At 37.3% G+C, this 20877-nt stretch overlaps 1 protein-coding gene across 2 annotated transcripts in view; it reads right to left on the reverse strand.

Annotated features, from left to right (window-relative positions):
- Positions 1-20877, reverse strand: part of KCNQ1 (potassium voltage-gated channel subfamily Q member 1) — a 320348-nt gene that overhangs the window by 216895 nt on the left and 82576 nt on the right. The window contains exons 7-12 of one of the 2 annotated variants that reach the window (XM_056492757.1): positions 18442-18552; positions 15901-15996; positions 13608-13730; positions 12434-12575; positions 8741-8806; positions 6381-6501 (exon numbers count right to left, since the gene is read on the reverse strand). In XM_056492757.1, coding sequence (XP_056348732.1) covers positions 6381-6501; positions 8741-8806; positions 12434-12575; positions 13608-13730; positions 15901-15996; positions 18442-18552 — 659 coding nt within the window. The remainder of the gene's footprint in view (positions 1-6380; positions 6502-8740; positions 8807-12433; positions 12576-13607; positions 13731-15900; positions 15997-18441; positions 18553-20877) is intronic. The other variant, XM_056492756.1, reaches the window with a different exon arrangement.

The following is a 20877-nucleotide window of genomic DNA, read 5'->3' on the forward strand; positions in this document are numbered from 1 at the left end:
TTTATACCATGTCAGTAACATAAAATAGCCAAACAGTAATTTTGCACTTCACTTGAATGCATCAGTGACAATTTGCAGTAAGGGAGAAAAGACCATGAGAGTCTTATTTCATACAGGACTGCAACCTCTAACACAGAAGGTATTTGTCCAGTACTGACTTCTGGCAAATAGCAGCACCAGAATATGACAGCACTCCCATCTCAAAAAAAAAGATAGAAAGTTAACATAATAGAAAGAGGAGAAGCTGAAATTGAGAACTTTAGGCTCCTGCCTGAATTTTTTTCATCTTGTTAATTCTTTGATACAAGTCTTTCATGTGATTATGCTCATATTAAGAACACAGCACAGTAATGCAGCAGCTTGATAGAGTGCTACAGCCTTTTACAGGATCAAAGGGAATCTGATTATCCCTTCTGGTCTTCAGGGCTATAGACATAAACCGCACACTCCATCTAATCTATGAAAAAAGCAACCACCCACCACAATACACAAGAACTTCTCCCTAAAGATAAAAGAGGCAAGTAACCACATAGGACAGATGTTCTCCACACCACTCATTGCACTCTCACAAGCTGCTCAGCTGCTGCAGTGTCAAGGCTGAAATAAGACACCATGAAGAACTGCCCAAGTCTCCAGCACATCTCAGGTTAATCTACATATAAAAAATACTGTGAATAACAGCCTGCATTACAAAGATACAGTCAATCAACTTCAGTCAGCTCTGCCGTGGACATCGGATGCAGAACACAGGAACAGTTTGTGTACTGGGATCCCCTACTCAGTATCATACTCTGGGATCCCCTATATTCAATATTATACTGTGGGATCCCCTATAATTCAATATCATACACTGGAATATTGATACTATTCAATATCATACACTGGGATCCCCTATATTCAATATCATACTCTGGGATCCCCTGTATTCAATATCATACACTGGAATATTGATACTATTCAATATCATACACTGGGATCCCCTATTCAATATCATACTCTGGGTCCCTGTATTCAATATCATACACTGGGATCCCCTATATTCAATACCATACTCTGGGATCCCCTGTATTCAATATCATACACTGGGATCCCCTATATTCAATATCATACACTGGAATATTGATACTATTCAATATCATACACTGGGATCCCCTATTCAATATCATACTCTGGGATCCCCTATATTCAATATCATACACTGGGATCCCCTATATTCAATATCATACACTGGAATATTGATACTATTCAATATCACACACTGGGATCCCCTATTCAATATCATACACACAACAGGCTCCAGCTCAAAGGGCTGCCAGGTGAGGGATACAATGGCCAATTAAATATATCCAGATGCAACAGCACCTGCTAATGTCACATTTGTCTCAGCACAGCAGTAGCCACAGTACTTTCCAGGTGCAGGGAAGTTTCTAGGGATTTTTAATCTGGGCAGCTGCACACAGAAATGCACCATGTCCAGACTATTAGCTTGTTGCTACAGTGAGTGTGCCATAGCTATTCTGGCAGTGCCTCTAGCTGGTATCAATATTCATAAGCCAGAAAAAAAGTTCTTCTAAACTATGATGAACATACTAAACTATCCATCTGCCTTTCAACATTTAAGAGAGGTTTGCTGATGTCCTGCTCTGCTACTGCCACCCAGATCTTGAGCTGCAGACAAGCTCTGCAGCCCCCTAATCTGGGGATAACAGCAAACTAATAATTTTTCACATCAGAGATTCTTTGGGTCCTATCTGATGACTATACTGCATTGATCACTGCTCATGTAAGGGGTTAGTCATTTTTAGGACTGGAAAGCCACAGCTCTTTTGCTCTCCCATACAAACACCAGCAACAAGAAATCAGAATGGGATAATGACACTGAAATCATTAGAGTGACTTGAGTCTGGACTCTTTGGCTGAAAAAGGAACTTTCTTGACTTCTTGTTAAACCAGATTTAGGGGCACTTCATATCCTCAAGTGTCTTCCAGAAGACAAACAGATAAAACAATTAGGTTCCTGATACATCCAGAGTTCTAGGATCAATTTCTATTGTCAAGTTAATTGTAAATTTATAACAAGAAATCTGGAATATAATAATGCTATTCCATACCAAATGGAGGGAAACAGTCCTCCCCTCTTCTGTAAATTATTAAACCAGCAGATTGTAAGCAGAATTCCTAAGGGAGCTTGATGACACACTGAAACATGCAGAATGGAAAAGGAGCTGCCCAGTGTCCATCAAGCACTGAAGCCCTTCCTGCTGCAAGTCAAGTAAATGACTGGAATAATGGCACGTGGCAGTAACCAGAGATGAGTGAACATTAAGCTCTGGTCCTAACTCAAGGATGTTCTTCCATAGCTGCTATCACTGCTGTTCTTCTAAGGTGCCCTGTCATTAATGATAAAATGGACCCCATGGAAGCCATGGTTTAAATGTTGTTAAGAGCAGCTCAGAGGGAATTCTTGTGACAGCAGAAGTCAACTCTTCCATCTGGCCCATTTGAGAGTGAAACTGAAATATCTGCTCAGACTTCAGAATGTCATTTTGGTATAGAAGAAGATAAAAGCAGGAACCTTTTACAATATGACAAGCAAATCAAACAAACAAACAGGGATTCCACTCACTGATAATCCAAAAGTAAAGGGACTTTTATAAGACAAATATAGCACTGCTTGTTCTAGGCAATGTGGTTGTATCTCTTGCCAACAACCTATATATTGGCAATTAAAACATAGAATATTTCATAAAAATGTAAAGGAAAAGAGAAAGAAAACATTATTTCCAACAAAAGCCAGTGGTAACTGCAGCACCATGGACACTGCACTCAGTGTTTACCAGCACATTTTATCTCAAATATTTCAAAGCAATCAAAATCATTCATTTTAATCATTCAGAAACGTCTGTTATCATGTCCTCTCAATCTGGAAATCATTAAAAAGCCCTAAATCAGTTTGCTTAATTCTTACATCCATTATTCTGTTTAAAAAGGAAGGGTTTATTTTTAAAATGTCATGACACACAATGCTTTCTGGATGGAAATACACTTAATAATGAAAATTAAGTACTTTTTGTTTTTAATGCAGAGCTTTCCTTTAAGTGAAAGCCCACTGTATAAAATCTAAGATCACATCAGTATGTTACAGCAGGAAAAAATTATTCTATGTGTAAATAGACAAACCCAATGCTTAACTAATTAAATGCATTTTCATCACCCCAGTTATGAGGTACATGAAACACTGGGGAAGAGCCATTAAAATGTGAAGAATTGTTGTTATTTTGATACAGACAATAACAGGATGACAAATATGCCATGTTACTAATGCTTACACCCAGAAATACATGCAGTCAGTGAATCCACACTAATGCTGAAATTAAGGAATTACACAAACACAGGGCAAGAACCTCTTGGTAACTGAGGCTCAGCTACAAGTAGCATCGATTTTCCACTGCTTTAAAAGGCAAATAAAACTAAAGAGCCAACACAGTGAAACAGAACAGGAGACAATCTGGGAACACACCAGGAAAAATAAACCAGTGAGAAGTCCAGAGGAGAGGAGTGGTATTGCTGCAGTTCAGTTTTCTGTTCCACTTTTACAACACAACACACCACAGCAATCATTAAACTGAAGGGCCAAGTTCTATCACAAACAACACATCATGTACTGCATTTTTTAACTGTTCCACATCATTTTATAGGTTGTCCTATTTGAACATCAGGCCTCAATGTCCTTTAATTATTATTTTTGTTTCCTCAAAGGTGTACTGATAGTGGTTAACTGATAGAATAATCTTTCTTAATGAAAGATTTTCCATTAGCAATTCCACAGAAGTAGAGCTACATTAAATACATTTATTTCAAAACAGGTTTAAAACAGAGTCTGATATATGTCCTAAAAAAAAAAAAAAAAAAAAAAAAAAAAAAAAAAAAAAAAAAAAAACCCACACACCTTCATTTTCACTTTTGGACACAGAACCACTCCTACTAAATGCAGTGAGAAGATGCATCTACATTTACCAAAAGAGTACAATTTTTGTATAAACAAACAGGGCACTGAAATTTAATGTAAAGGGGACTTTTGGCCTAGAAGCCTTAAGCCCTTTATCACAAGGGTTGAAAGGTAACATTTACTTTCCAGGACAAGTGAGGGAAACAAACTCAGCCTCACTGGTTTTTAAACCACAAGGATGCCAAGTGTTTGCCTTTCAGTGCCACAGCAGGTGCCCCACTCTTCTGAAATATCTGTGCTAAGTCAAAAGGAAATACTGTCAACCAAAAGTCACTTTCTAGTTGCATGTCTCAAACTGACTATGTAAAATTTACTCATGTATTCATGACTTTCAAAAATTAATGTTTATTCTGGAGTCACCCTTCTGTGATTAATGGATAAGTTAATGCACATGTTGCAATAAATATATAATTGGCCAGGATAGTTCCATCAATCCCAAATCCCTGCATCCTCAGTTAAGTGTTTTACATTATGCTTCCAATTCTGAAAATGTCTTTATGCTTCTGTTTCTCTGACAGAATATGTACCACTTTTAAGACCTGAAACTAGATATATGCACACATAATTTAACTTTTCTATACTATAGCTGGTGCTATAATTTTGTTGAGAATTTGGGATTGCATTAAAAAACACAGGATTTTTACTAACTTTTTTACTACCTCTCATATCTGGTGCTGATATTTTAATTAACTGCATACAAAGTAAAAGCACCTCCAAGCAAACAGTTCTCAGGATCTACATTTGGGCACCCATGTTTCAAAGAGACATATTTAAATTAATATTTTATCTAGTTTTACATTTAATCCAATTAATTCAGTTTTGATCTAAACCAAAAGTCTTAAAAGAACCCTAGCAGAGACTCAATTCAATGTATGGAGGATACATTTTGTACTGTTCCATCATTCGTGACTTAGAGCAATCCAGGGAAATTTCAACAAGGGCTGCAACCAAAATTAGGGGAGTAAAAGAGAACTGTATGAGTTACTGAAAATCAATAATGTTTATCTGGTGAGGTTCTTCATCTGAAACACACTACCTATATTCTGAGGTCTCCCACAAATAGTTAATAGAAAAAAAAAATTTCAGCTGCTACATAAATTGGACTTAAAGATGATAGAGTGCCTTGTGAAATGCATCAATAAGAAATGACTTAAAAATTCCCAGACTCAGAAAGGGTAATGGAAACTCCTATCACCCAAGTTTATTTAAGAAAAAAGAAAAGAAATCTGCACTGAGGAGGCAAAATAAACTTTTAAAAAAGCAACACAGAGAAAACATCTAGATCTGGTTTTGTTGCTCCATTGTTCTTGTCTAAGGCTTGAGGAAATTTATTACTTCCTCCTCCTGCTTGTACTACTAAGAAATTTTCCAGAATACAAGTCTCCTAAATCCTCTGCCTACAGACAGAAGTACACCTAGGTGAATCAGATGAAAATGCAAATACCTCTGTTTGGGGACAGGGAAAAGCCTACCCAAACATTTTCTTTTTCTTTAATAAATGCCCTTACAAAATGACTCTAAAAATATTTTTATGCTTCTCTGCTAATAATAGTGTATAGGAAGAAGGCCTGGAAGTTGGCAGCAGGCATTTCTGTATGTTTTGTACCTCAGAAACACAAGTATGCCAAGAATTTTCCTCTGTGGTTTCACTGCAGAAATTCTTAGATTTCTAGAGGGGAAAAAATTGTTTCATTCCTCTGTTAGATATATTGCCACACACCTACTAAGGCAAATAATAAAGAGTTTCCAGGATTTTGAATTAGACGACAGAAAATTTACTTTTAAAGGCATTAGAAGAAAATCTGCTGCAACTGTCTTTTTCTTAGAATGATCTGAGAACCTGAAGATACCATTTTAACATAAAGGACAAATGGAAGATCTTCTTCCAAAATACCAAAACTCACCCCCCACACACTTACAGGCCTATTTCAGATTTTTTTTTTTATACACAACAAAGTGATAATAATGATCAAACAAAACTTTTCTTGCCATGTTGAACATAATTTGACTGTTAGAGAAAGTGCTGCTGGAATGGAGAGACTTGTATTTAAAATTTGCACTTTACAGCAGTTCCACTGGAAAATGGTGGAGGGAGTAAGCCAACCTTCACCAGGCAAGTACTCCCACACATTGTCTGCATGCAAAAACCTTGAGGCTTTCAGCCACCAGCTGATATTAGCTAGAAGCTAGAGCCAAGTGAACTCGTCTCTAGGTCAGCACGAAGATTTGCTGGCACTCACAACAGGACGCACCAAGGTGAAAAGTGTTTGACGCAAATATCTGAGATATTTGAGCCCCAGCAGCTCCTCCCACCTGGAGTGGCTCCTCTTGTCTGAGTGAGCCAAGGCAGAGCTCAGCAGGCTGGACTTACTGTGAGATGTGAGTTATTGGGGTCAGCAGCGTCTCGCCCTCCAGGTCGAGCTCATCGGCAAAGCTGCTGGTCCTGATGAAGGCTCCTGTGCTCACATCTAGGAATGCTGGGCTCTTCTTCACTGGGGACAGAACGTGCAGGGGACAGGTCAAGCAATAGCATTTGACTGCTGCTCATATGGACCTCTGAAACACTGCATTTTAAAATAACATTGAAAACAAAAGTTGCTACCGAAACAAAAAGTAGAATTCCAACTCTTCCTCTGCCCAAAGCATTTGAGCTCCTGGTGAAGATTAATATTTTACTCCTTTTTTGTTGTTGTTGTTCATACTCCTGATACACCAGAACATTCAGAATCTATATATATCTAATGCATTATTAAAAGACAATTTGCTGGCTCCCTCTCACACTAAGGCACGAGGCCACCTCATCTTTGAGCTCAGAACCAGGACAGGTGACAAGATCTCCAGTTCATCCCAGATGAGATTCTTACTGGGAAGGTTGATTCACAAAACTCCAGATATTGAAAGTTTTACTGGCAGAGTTACTTGCAGATCATCACTTTCACAAATCCAAGAAATCAGGGAGAATGTTACAGTTTTCACTTTAAAACTCAGGCTCTGAAATTCTGTTATATACTAACATTAAGAACATCAAGTGCTTTTTCCAACATGGCCCTAACATTTGTTAAAGAAGCCACAATATTTGCATATAAATAAGACCACTGGTGTGGTTTACATGTCTGTAAAGGAATCTATAGAAAATAAAACTTGGTAACATTCCATATAAATCATAAGTAATTGTGACAAGCCCACAGAAACCTTTGTCTGTTCAAGTGGCTGCAATATTCAATAAAACAATTATAATGTAGTAATTTATGAAAACTTTTTATTTGAAACATTTTATAATACAGCAGTAAATAATGCCCTGCCAAAAAGCCACACAAAACCTAAACAAAACAGGTAACAGATAACACAAAACAAAAAAACCAGATAACTTAAATGTAGCTGACATTTTCTGAGAATTGAAATGGAAATATCAGGAAAAAAATATTTTCTTTTAATGCAACCATTTTACTCAGGTAATTGGGTATTTACATATGGCAGAAATAGATCAGAATTAAAAACTAAAAAGGCAAACCAAAGAGAAAGTAATATTTCATCATTAAGCACATGGCTGTCCAAAACTACAAAAGGAAAGCCTATGTACTCCAGAAGTTGTAATAGGAAAGGATGACCTCTGAAATCATAGTTTTAAATAAATTAATAAATTAAAATTTAATTAAATTTTAAATTAAAATTAATTAAATTTTTGTGGCACTTTAAAATTAAAATTTTGTAGTAAGTTTTAGGAAGCATTAATTTCTATTTTTGCTTTAGTATCATATTAATACTACAGTACCATACTATTTAATCACTTTGCTGTAGCCGTCATTCAAAAAAATGGCTGTGAAACTAGCAAAATAATTCCAGATAGAGATGTGCAGTGAAATGTCTTTCTAATACACTTCTTTGGGCTTTCACTAAATTAATTTTCACTGTTTTCATTTCTACATGACATAAATAAAACTTTCCCAGTCTCCACCAAATAAGGACTCACAAATGTTTTTGTTTTCTTGATGGCAAATGATAAAAACTGCTGAACTTAAGGCCATGGAAAGGGTTTGCTGAACACTCATGAGAGACACAGCACACACCATCCAGCAGCTCTTGGATCAGTCACAGCCATTGCTTTTCAGCTTGGTGGGAGGGGAAAGAGAGGCTGGCACAATGACAAAAGAACCAGAAGTCAGCACTGGACCTCAGCCTATTAGAAAGAATTCTTGTGTGAGCACACAGAGCACGAGCTGATTAGTATGAGGCAGACATGGTATCTCCTTCTCTCTGCTTTAAAAATTTCTGAGATCATCACAACTAAGAAAAGAGTATGGCCTTAATGAGAGTTTCTCTGCCTCAAAGTGCCTTGAAACATGACTCAAGCAGAGCACCAGGAAGCTCATTTTTTAAACTTATAAAAATAAATTCATAGTCATTAGGCTTTGGACAAGTCTTTCTTAGAAAGCAGTGTTAAAAAATACTTTAAAAGGACACAATTTCTAAATGTGAAGACTAAAAAGAAAAAAAAAAATGAGGCTTTAGACACTAGTTTTCAAAGGATAATAATGGTTGAATTTCAACATTTGTAATTTACAACCTGAACAATGTCCAAACTCCAAGTTCTACTGATACACTTCTTTTTTAGAAACCAGCTCTATAATTTTTTGTGCCACAGCAGACAGCTCCAGACAGAGCATTGCAGAGATTTAGTATTTAACAAAGGTGATGAAAAATGATGGAACAATGAAATATTATGAGCTTTACCTGGAGAGGAAGGAGCGCTGGAAGACTGCTGGTCTGTGGAAAAGGATGGCCAGGAGCGCTGACAATCTGAGTCAGAGTGAAGATGCACATGAAACAGATACAGGACAGCAGACACAAAAAATACAAAAGGGAAAACAAAACAAAAAAAGACACTCCAGACAGACAGCTGAGGAGATGCAGACATACCTAAAATTTAGTATGTTCTACCTGACACAAAATTAAAAATACTGTGCAAACAGTGTATGAAACTGTACAAGAGTTCATTCCATGTTGGTAGAATGTTTAGTCAGCACTGTGGAGGTGTCATTGCTTCTCCAAGCCCATGTTTCATGGCAGTGCCAACTGCTGCAAGATATTCCTGCCTACAGGCCAGTCTCTGTTTGCCCCTCTCCTCCTTCAGGGTTCCTCAAGTCTTCCCTAAGTGTCCAAGACCCCTCCTGCTCTGGTTCACACTGTAGCTCTCTCCTGTCAGATTTCAGTGCTGCCAGCTGGACAGGACAGTTTGGACACCCACATTTGAAGCTTCCAAATACATCCCATAAAAAGTTTTGAAGCTTCCCACTTCAACCATGTAAACCAAGTGCTTGCCTCAAGCTAAATTTCTTGGGGAAATGTTTCAGGCAAGCAAGGGGAGTCAGTGATGAGAAAGTCTCAGCAAAACACAATCTTTACATTGTTTAGTTCTTTTGAATAGCATTATGCTACTAACTATTATTTGCTAATTATGCCAATAACTATTAGCTAATAACTAATTGTGCTAATAACTATTTCATTAAGAACTGCCTGTGAATTCACACACTTGGACAGGCTGATATTTTTCAGGAATGGTGCCTTATTTTTATGCAATGAGAAAAACTCTTAAAATAAAAAAAAAAAAAAGTATTGGAGTAAAGAAAAAAAAAAAGAAAAAAAATCTTCATTTTGCAAGTGTTTTCTCATGTCCTGGTTCCACCCAGGGTTAATTTTTGCAGTAGCCAGGATGGGCCATGGCTCCCTAAGTTTTTACTGAACTGGTGATGCCAGGAGAAATAAAGGAGGGGGAAAAAAATGGAAATCTCTGGGTGCACAAAGATACTGGCAGGGAAGCCAGATGAGAGATCCAGGAGTGTGAAGACTGAAGTATAAGTGGGCAGCACAAAAATTTACTGAATGTGAGAAAGCAGCATATGGATATGTTACTAGAGCCTTTCTGAAGACCAAATTGAAGTTGAATGAGCATCTTTTATCCTTGTTTCTTCCTTCTGAGCTTTTGACTTGGCATCTCCAGTTTTCTGTGTACTCTCTCCTCTTTCTTTGAGCTGCTGTGAGAACAATGTTAGATAACCTCTCAGGTCCACTGAGCTCTGGCTGCCTGGCTGGGACATAAAAACTGAACCTATGATGGCTGGAAAAGCTCCTCTGATATTTCCCCAGCTGAAAGAACTTCTTGTTCACATAAAACAGGTGATTTTTTTGGTGGCTCTCACTGCCCTCCTGATCTTGTCCCACCATGTCCATCCCCAAAAGAGATGCACTTCTTGGAATGGTGGAAACTCAGGGATTGATCAGGAGAGACAAGGAGATTCAGTTTGGTTTTTTTTTCAGTTTTAACACCCTAATTGCACCTGTGACCCATATGGGTCCAGGGGTGAAGCTGAACCTTGCATCTTGAGAAAATTAAATCCAAGCCTGAGCATCCCTGCACTCAGTCTCTGGAAGGAAGACTCTGTTGTCTGCAGTGATTTCAGAGCAGAAAACTTACAGGTGGCTCATAGCACTCTCACTAAATCACAGAGCTCTTTTCCCCAGACCTAGCTCTAATCCTACTGTCTTTGGGGAACACTCAATTGTTAAGAAAGTGCCTAAGCAGGCATATTAGAAACATCACAAGACTACATGGCTGCTTAAGTGATCACAGAATCCAGACAAACAGTAAAATAAATTATTTAATTTATGAGTCCCCATCTGTTCACAAATATCTACAGCACATTTTTACAGGAACAGATGCATGTACTTCAGAATGCACTGGAGGGTGAAATTTGGAAGTTTTCTCCCATCTTAATATAGTCATTTAAAAATTAATTTGCAACATATGCTTAGATAACTACTGGATGAATTGTATTTTATTTATGAGAAAATTATATTTTCCTATTTGTTATATATACATGAGCAATTATACTCAGTATCAAAACAATTAGAGGTCATCTACTTATACAAATGAGGGCTCACTTTTCTCTTTGCAGTGAGACTGGGTGCAGTTGTGATTAAAGTGTGAGAATGTACATTTTCTGTCTAGATCTCCTTGGCTGAAAAAGATTTCTTAGAAATTATATGACAATAGAAACACATGAAAAGCACTGCAAACATTACACTGTCATAAGCTGGCATGCTATTAATAGAATTATTTTCCTCAACTTACCAAGCAATTTTAACTTTCCTGTTTGTCCTGTATACTTGTAACAGTTTACAGAAGAGAACACAGATAAAAAAGAAAAAAGATAAGTGTCAGAAGAAATTAGAGAAAATCCTTTTACTGAAAGCTATAGAGCTGATTTTTGAAATGGCAGTAGTAGGCTGCCATCAAAATGTATTGTCCTTAATCAGAATTTAGTGGTAAAAGGTGGGATTCTGCAACTCTAAGCATTTGTAAGGTTCTGTCATTTGATTTTTGAAGAAAGGTGTCTGTACTCAAATTTTGAGACACACACTTAGCTCAGTACTTGTCCACCTTTTAGCAGCAATGTCATTTCTACCACCAGATGCAATTTGCAACCATTCCTTAGCAGAGGCCAAGAAAGAGTGGAAAAGCATGGATGATGCAGAACAACACAAAACCAAAAAAGTACACAGAAAGCAAGACTTTCTGCTTGAACAAAAATATGCCCAGTTCCAGCCCATTTTGCTGTTTTATTTTAAAGCCCATTAAATTCATTCATGTCAGCCAAATTTTTGAGGAGAAAAAACATAAGTACTTAAGGTATCTACAATCAATAAAACACACCTTAAAAATTAAACCTCGCTCTTGTTGCCAAAATTTGAGCAATACATTAAAAACTTCCAATAAAAGTACATTTGTGAAAATGCCACATTGCAAATTCAGAGTTATTTTGGAAGCTCAGTAGAGCAAAAAACAAATATAAATAAGCTATTGATCATAAGGTAATTATCAATGTCCTGTCTTCTTTTTCCTCATACTGTACCATTTTGTACAGTGACATTTAATAAAGCTGGATCCAAATTTATCTTAAGTACTTCTGCTTTCAAAACTTGATTCACAGCACTGAGCAGATGGCATGAGCACGTGGCAGACTCTGTTTGGTGCAGCCAAGACACACCAATCCTTCTTGGTTCAGGTACAAGCACAGTAGTAACACACTCTGGATAAATTACACATGGAAAAGCTGACAGCTAATCCCTGTAATTTCAGTCAATTGCAGGACTGGGGAATGAATGCACCAGTCTAAGAGTCACAAGTCTTCCAGCAGGCAGAAATGAGAAATTATTTCATTTGTCTGCAGTGGGGCATGCTCATTAAAGCAATGGTTGAATCTCACCCAGACAAGCCAGCAACCAAAGGCAAAAAAGCAATTTTTGCTTTAGAATGACAAGAGCTTGTTCTTTCCTTCTTTCCTATCAATACTAAAAAGGACCTGTATGCAAATATAATCACAGAACTCATCACAGTTACTAGCATTTTATAATGGAGCTTCTTACCAGAATTTTCAAATGGTTCAAAACTGAAATCAGGTTTCCTGTCCTCTGCCACGTGGTCATAAGTGATGTGTGGTATGGCCAACATCCTGTCTGGAGAAGAAGGCCCATTGTCCTTGTCTAACTTAAATTTCTTCTTTTTAACCTAAAAAAGCCCACAGAAACTAAATTACTCAAACCAAGTCACGCAGAGTTGTCTCTTCATTGATGTCTTCAATAACAACACAGTCCCCAATGAGCTATAACCAATTAAAAGAGTGCTTGAATTATATTTTTATGATCCTACACTGTGTTTCTCATTATGCTGCCCCCTCATCCTGCCAAAACTGGCTAATCACTAGATTTCTGCACATTGTCATTTCCAAATCCCTTGCCTGCAGTAAAAATGGAAAATCTGCTAGTTATGCAGCAGCTTATATAAATCAAACTATTCTAGAGTATCTTTATCATGTTATGTATGGATGCAATAAATCACACCCTCAGCACAAAGCCAATGGATATATTGCTACTGAACTCAGATGAACCTTGGAGATACAAGAGAAGATTTCTGAACAACATCCTCTCCTTCTAGCTTGAGACTGCTGTGTAATACTCTCACAATACAGAGGATGGTGTACTACATAATCCAAAGATTCTGATAAAAGGGTTTTGTTGCTCTATTTGAAACAAAAAAATTCTGAACTTATGGAATCTGCTGATTATGACAGTCTCACTGTATGGAAGCACAAGAAGCCTTTACCATGAAAGCTTAGAAAATCACAAAATCAATAGCTGAGAGAAACAGAAGTTTTGTTGGGTTTTGTTTGTTTTAATCAATTCAAAGTCACTATTTTGGAAATGGTGATTTTCTTCTCCTTTTTTTTTTTTTAAATCGTTTCCTTATAGTTTTCCAAACAACAATGGTAAGTAACTGACTGCTGTGCCTGAGTTAGGTCATTATTACTTTTCCAAACCCTTAAATCCATCAAAAAAGTCAAGCTTGGGGAAATGCAGCAAATCAACTTCCAGTTTATAATCTTTCTATACTGAAACTGTCAAAACAGAAATGTAAATCAAAATCTGAAATCAAGTAATAAACTGGAAAACAAGCAGAACAAATAATCTCTAGAGAGTAAAAAAACCCAATCTAATTAAAAAATTTAATATTATAAGAATGTGAAACATTAGTTATTGATACCATCACTGATTTCTTTGGTTTTGGGCTGGGTGACAGCAAATGATAATTCCTGGCAGGTTTTCGAATGTATATTTTCCATGTAGAAGAGTCTGGGTTCTCTGCAGCATAACACCTCCAGGCAGTCTGGAACAACAGAATAATTAATCAATCAAATTAGTGGCTCACTGTACAACACAGTAACTTCCAAGTAGCATGTCAGTCATTTTTTAATTAATGATATTCTTGAATTTGCCCTCTGGAAACAAACTCAGCATGGTTTAGAGCCCTTGTTTAGTAAATAGAAACCACACAGTTAGAACTGGGAAACCACACAGAAAGATCAGTCTCTTCAAGTGCAACTTTTATTCTCAGTAGCAACAAACAAATGAGAGAGAACTCTGGACTTGACTCAAAAAAAGGTCTAAATTTCATGTTCTGCCCCAATTTCCTACCTGACTTCAGGCACTTTGCCTATTGCATCCTGTGTTACAGGCAGGATGTGTTACTCAGAAAAGACAAAAATTGTTCTTTCATGCCTCACAAAAATACTGCCAGAAAAAAAAAAAAAAAAAAAAAGGAACTCTGATGTGGTCAGTAGGGCTTTATTCACATGAAGAAATGAAACTGAAGACACAACAGAATAGCACCAGTGGTTAACCAGGAGCCAAAACCCAAACCCAGTCCTCCCTTTGCCAACCACCAATGATTAAATCCCATGTTCTGAGGGAGGAAAAGCAGGGCTAGGATCAAGACCAACAAAAAAGCACTACTGCATTCTCTCTTAACTGTGTAAATATCAGAATTAATTAATTATGAGTCTCCAAATTAAGAAGGCAGATCCTCACTTACTACATAAAGAAAGGACACACTTATACACAAACAATCTAAAGGAGGGAATGCCAGAAAACTCTAGATGAAAGAAACAAAGCAAGGCAGAAAGAGAGGGGAAAACAGACAGCAGCTGGAAAATTAAGGAAAAGACAGCCACCATATAAATCCCTCCATGATTAAGAGAATAGTGGAAGAAACCTCTAGAAGAAACCAAGAAGGAACATAAGGAATGAAAATTACTCATCTGGGCTGTTCTCTTGTCTCGTACCTATTTTGTAAACATCTTGGTTTAAGAACAATCTTTTTATAAGTCATTTGTAGAGCACTAAGTGAATTGGCTTTTAGAAGTCTGAGACTATTAGCAAATCATAATTATAACTTTTAAGAACAGGTAATCAGCAATTCATTCTTAGCATTTCTGATGGAGCCAAGCACAACATTCTGGACATGCAGCCTCAGGCTTCCCAATGATTTGGTGTTCGTTTCCCAAAAGAATCAGTGGGAACATTAAAAAAATCCATTCTTACCAAAACCATACCATATGAGTCTCAAGATTTTAGCTAATCTCTGGCTATAACCAGGGTCTTTTTCACATTAACTCTGGGACTGTTTAGTTTCAAGCATAAACTTTACAGTTAGCTACTGTTTCCATAAAGATCCTGACCTGGAAACCCACATTCACTTATGAAGCTGGAGAAATAAGTCATATGAGAAAGAAAAAGTTATATGGTGTACATTGAGTTTCCTTTTAAATTTGATCTCTGTGCTTCTAAAGCTATGTGCAGGTACTGAGTAGAGGGAGGAAAGATGGGAAAAATCTAGAATGAAACCACGTTAATACTGCTCCAGGGTGCAATGTTGGATCCAATGAAACAAAGGATAAAATCTCTTTAACCATATTGATACTGAACTGCAATTGTATTTATAGCAGGGGATCAATATTTTCCTGCCTATCCTACATGAAAAGACTGATTTCACAGAATGCCAGTGGTTCCCAGCATCCTATTCTAGAGCTGAAAAGTCCAAACAACATTTTCCTATTTAAGATTCCGACTTATTTCTCCTAAATTTGAGATTTTTAAGAATTTAGTTCTCCCAGCTGAAGAATATTTGACATTTGCCTTTACAAGCAACACTGTATTTTTAAAAGCATAATTCTACATGAAGCTTCCTCTTTTGTTATTTTTTCATTATTACAAGCATAATGTTTCATAACACTTGTTTAATAATTATAGGATAACTTTCAGTTTTGATTTTAACCAGCTGAATTAAACAGTTTACACTGATTTGGGAGTGTACTTTACTGCTCATTAGTTTACATTAGCGACTGGATTTCCAAAACTTGCATCTGTAATTCCTGTACAGTTTTTAATGGGAATCTGAGAGGGAAAAACTGCCAACAGCTTGGAAAAAAAAAAAAAAAAAAAAAAACCTACTATAAATGGAAAGAAATGACAGTGTGCAATAGGCAAGAACTCAGTACCTGTATGAGGGAGGCAGCAGCTGGAATCTGACGGTTGAAATGCTTCTGTCTTTGTTTCTGTTGTACCTTTAGGGCAAAGCCTGAACCAAGAATTCCCTGTGGAAAGAAAACAAACTTTTTTTTTTCTTTTTTCTTTTCTTTTTTGTTTCTTTTTTTTGGTCAGAGTTGGGGGAAAGAACCACACATAAAATTGCCAAATTATGTTGTGCTAATAAACTTCTATTCAGCATCCTAAAACCCAACTAATTATTTAGAGGAAATGACTTAATACAGTGAAATTTTTAGTCTCAGTTATTACTACTTGAGAAGCAAACTGTGAATGCTATCATGCTCTGATGCAAAGCCTGCTGGATTCAGACATGAGAAAGAAACAGAAATGACATTTCATACCCTCTAAAAGTCTCACAAAGGCTTCTTTAGGGGAATGACAGAATAGGGAAAAAAAAAAAAATTAAGCCTGATTGGCTTAACTATATTTTTATGAGAAATAAGGCTTTGGTAGGGCATGATGTAAGCCACTAGATCTTTTAGCTGTGGTATGGTAATTTCTATTTCCATATGTTAATCCATGGTGGGATTGAGGAAAGAGGATGAAGAAGAGAAAAGGACATGTTTCAAAATGGCCAACTGAGTTGAACACAAAGCCATCTAATTCACTCTCAGGACAAAGGGACATGGACTAATGGCACTGGATAGTGTGAAACCCAAACTGGACTCCAAATGTAGTCTGGATATGAAGTCCAAATTTAAGTAAAGAGCAAGCCATTTATGTGGTCTTTTGCACAGGTATAGGCATATTTAACACAAGTTTTAGTCACAGATGGAAAGGAAATATTTTATAAATTAGTTTATATGATTACACCTACTCAAGGAAAGCACAATTCTTTTTCTACACATAATAGAAGGCATCAGAGCAGCCAGGGATCTTGGCTCAACCTCTAAGAACTCTATTAATCATTAAGTATTTTGAAAGGAACATGAAATGCCCCTCCTATTATGTTCATTTAGTAAAGATCAAAGAGATGATGATGCTTAAACACCACATATTTGGGAAATGAGGGAACACTGCCTGATCCAGAACCCACACCAGCTGCCTTTAGACACTACAATCACTTTTTTGGGTGTGATCTCAGCCAGATCCTCTTACTTCAAACACCAACAAGAAAACCTGCAATAGAGCTTCAAACCCTGAATTCCCCCTTGGGGCAACTCACAGGAACAAATTCTTTCAGTAAGGAAAACCCCACCCATAAAGGGGTGATTGGTGGTATTCTACTTCAACAAAGATTTGGGAAATCTGACAGGAAAACATAAAACATGGCTGTGAAGGCATGGCTGCTACACAATCAGTTAGAAAACTATTTTGTGGCATTTTAGACTGGGTTTTAAAAACCAACCAACCAAAACAAAACCAAAACAAAACAAATACCCCGCCACCAGCACTCTTCAATCAAAAAAGTAGATTTTGGCATTTTCCATACTGATCATTTCACTTATCTGATTTCTCTTCTAAAAAAGAAGTGGAAGATATTAGAATGAGGAGGGAGGAAATCTTATGCTTTAAAGGCAAACCGATGCTGGAAAATTTTAAAAATTAATTATCCTCCTCTGTACAAGATTATGTACCTTTAAAGTAGGTAATTAATTATTTTTTTAAAAAGGTCACTGGAGTTTTAGTAACTACTATTTCATGCTTGAAAGACCTTTTGTGATGGTATTGGCATAAATGTATTCTTATCTATTCTGTACCATCCTCACCAGTTCTTCATTAGAACCACACAAACATCTGATAACACAGCAGTTTGTGTTCCTGAACTGAAAAAATAAACATGTAAACAGAATGCTTCAGGTGGCACAAACATTTTAACAGCACAATTCAGGAATATTGCCAGATTTGTGGAAAACATACCCTTAACTACCCCTGGCACTGAATATTTGGGTTTTCAAGCCACAGTCCAAGTTTTGCTGATTTTGAATTTACCCTTGGTACTCAAGTGCCTTGTTTCTTGTTTAAAGCACTTAGGAACTTGTTTTCAGTGCAAACAAAGTGCCATAACAGATTTAAAAGGTCAGGTCTAGGTCACTTGAAAACATGACTTTGGCCATGGACAAATACTAATTTTGTGAAGAACTGCATCAGCATCTCTGGCTGCTGACTGCCATCTTTCTGCAAGTGACATCTTTTTGGAAGCTTTGCTAGAAGAAGGATGTACATGAGACTTTTCCAGTTCACCTTGGAGAATCTGTTGAATAAAGTATGAGCGAATGCCTTAAAAAAACCTTTACACTTCTGAGATAGGCTGGGACAATTACTTGGAATTAAACATCTCTTTCTCAAATCCCTGCATAGAAAAACCACTGCATATTTATTTAGCTACTTCTAGAAGCTCTTTTGTTTCTACAAACTAAATAAATTTCAGCTCCAATATAGAAATTTAATACAAAGATTACACATCACCAGGTTAAATGAAAGGTTAAAGAATCAGTAACAAAAGTTCCCTCTGGTAACTAATGAGCCAACATCAAACTAGGATAACCTACCGCAGGCAGTGCAAAAAATGAGATTGCAAACACTGAAAAACAAGATGCAATTGTCTTTCCTATCCAGGTCTGTGGTACTTTGTCTCCATAGCCAATAGTTGTAACAGTCACCTGCAAAGAGAAATAGAGAGGACATTGCAGCAAGCATTAACATGGCACTTTGGGTTTGTTGCTCTCTCTTCCTTTTTTATTTATCTCAAAGAAGCGTTAGCTGCATTCCTAACTCTCCCACTGTCAGCCCGTGTGACACTAATGAAGGTTAACTCTTCCTTCTAGGTTTGTTTCCCCAACTAATACTGAATGGAAAAACATACAGGAAACTGAATTACAACAAAATACACATTTAAAGTCTGGCAAAGTAGAATCATTAATTGAAGTCTTCATGGCTGAGGGAACTGTACAGCATACGAAGTTACCGGGACAGGGGCTGCCTGCCCATGTCACACCCTTTCCTTAGGGAAAGGCTGCCAGCAGTTCTGAGCTGGTGATTTGGTTTATGGGCAGGAGATGCTTGCTGAGGATGCTGCAGGGCTGTTGCATGGGAAGAGCACACACACTGTAATTCACACCAGGCACCACGGCTGAGGTCAGGCGTGAAGCGCTCGAGAGATAACACTGGTATAAATAGCAAGAGGAAAATTTTCCATGTAGTAAAGACCCTGAAAACAGTCTAATGAATCACCAATTCATATAAAACACTGAGAGCAGGAACAGATAATTTAAAGCACACATACAGGAAACATCTGCTGAGTTTGCCTTTCAGAACACTGAAGTTGAGATTACCACCACAGTGATGTAGCATAACAAGGCTTAGTAAGTCATTATTTGCATGAGCTCAGGGGAAGAACTTATTTGTTTGAAGCAGAAGGATACATTTGGCATCTGAGAGCAATTTAAATTCACCTATGTCACCAGCTATTTCTGAATCTGTAAATTAGAGAGATTTTTATCTGTGCCTTCGAGGAAGGCTAACCAAACCAGAGCATGGCAAACCACATGGAGCCCCCAAGCAGCTGAGGCACAGCTCAGCTCTTGGATGGGCAGATTTTCTTCTGACACTGTGGGCTCCAGCAGCCTGGGACACAGACATTGGTCCCACAGCCCCACCTTGTCCTGACCCTGTCCACCCTCTAAGCAAAGCCACTGTGCACCAGCCAAACACCAGACAAAAGGGGCAGCTTGAGCTGGTCGTGTTTGTTTCTTGCTGGTTGCTGATACTCAAAACACTCAGGTATTTAAGTCTTAATTCAAGTTTTTAAAACGTGGCCTTCTTCCAAAACTGTTTAATGTTGCTGGACACTGCTGGGAACCAGGGAAAAAGCAGCCCTGAAGCCTTGGGTTTCTCAGGCTGCTCAAGGACAAGACATTACAACAATGATTAAACACCTGCTGGAGATGTGCTGTTCTGCAGAAAGCATGTTTTCAAAGAGGCGTTGCCTTCTTGAACCAATGAGTCTTTTCTATTCTGTTTTGCACAAACTACCCTATGTATAACTGTAGTGTTTCTTTAAATAAAGCTCTCCTTTGCTTTTTCACTACACGAAGAACTATGTTGCATTATCCTTTCCCTGCTCCTACAGCCAAAATACAACAGTTTCACACCCCACAAAAACATTGTAAGGGTTAGTTAACTGCCCAAGAACCTTTGCCTGTATTCCTGAAATTGTTATTAAAATTCCACCTTAATTCAGGAGCTGATGAGGTCCTGAAGGGTGATGTTATCTCCTTGCCTACACAGGAGAGTGGCTTGAAAAACAATTCCTAGCGCCTAATTACAACTCAATTTTCAAAAATATGGAATAAAAAAGGAAATACAATTATAGGGAAAGTTATGGCCTCCAATGTCCTCTTACAGAGAAGATGATGATAGAAAATAATGGCTCATGCCTCTGTTTTTTAAAAAAAATATAAATGCTTGTAAGTGAAAAATGTTATCAATTATTTTGTGTTACAGTCTTAAAATCACATTGAAATAAACACATTAACCAGAAATGTGAAAAGACATAGGTGCTTCTGAGCTGGCCAAAGTTTAACTGAAGAAGAATGCATATACATCAAAGTATTTGTTTCTCCTTTCCCACCACATCCCTGCCCCTTCCTTCTGAACCAGTTTATATGAATCATCAGTAACACAAAAAATTATTTCCTGTGATGGTTGCCTAGGAGGCTTTTTTAAAAAGAAATTTTGGAAACTGGGTTGCAAATCAAAGTCTGCAGTTAACTTTTTCCTCTGTCCTCATAACTCTATACCATTTGTAGTCTGAAATGAAATTTTCTTTTTTCCCCAAAATACATGCTGTTGAAACCTTACATGCCAAGTTTCTGCCCTAAGTCATTCTTTACAGCTGGATTAAAACTCCCTAAAGAGCACAATACTAATTTTACAATTGTAAAAAAGGATATTATAATGGAAATACTGACTCAACTTCTACTCCA

The sequence above is a fragment of the Oenanthe melanoleuca genome, chromosome 5 (genome assembly GCF_029582105.1).
Source record: "Oenanthe melanoleuca isolate GR-GAL-2019-014 chromosome 5, OMel1.0, whole genome shotgun sequence".
NCBI lineage: Eukaryota > Metazoa > Chordata > Aves > Passeriformes > Muscicapidae > Oenanthe > Oenanthe melanoleuca.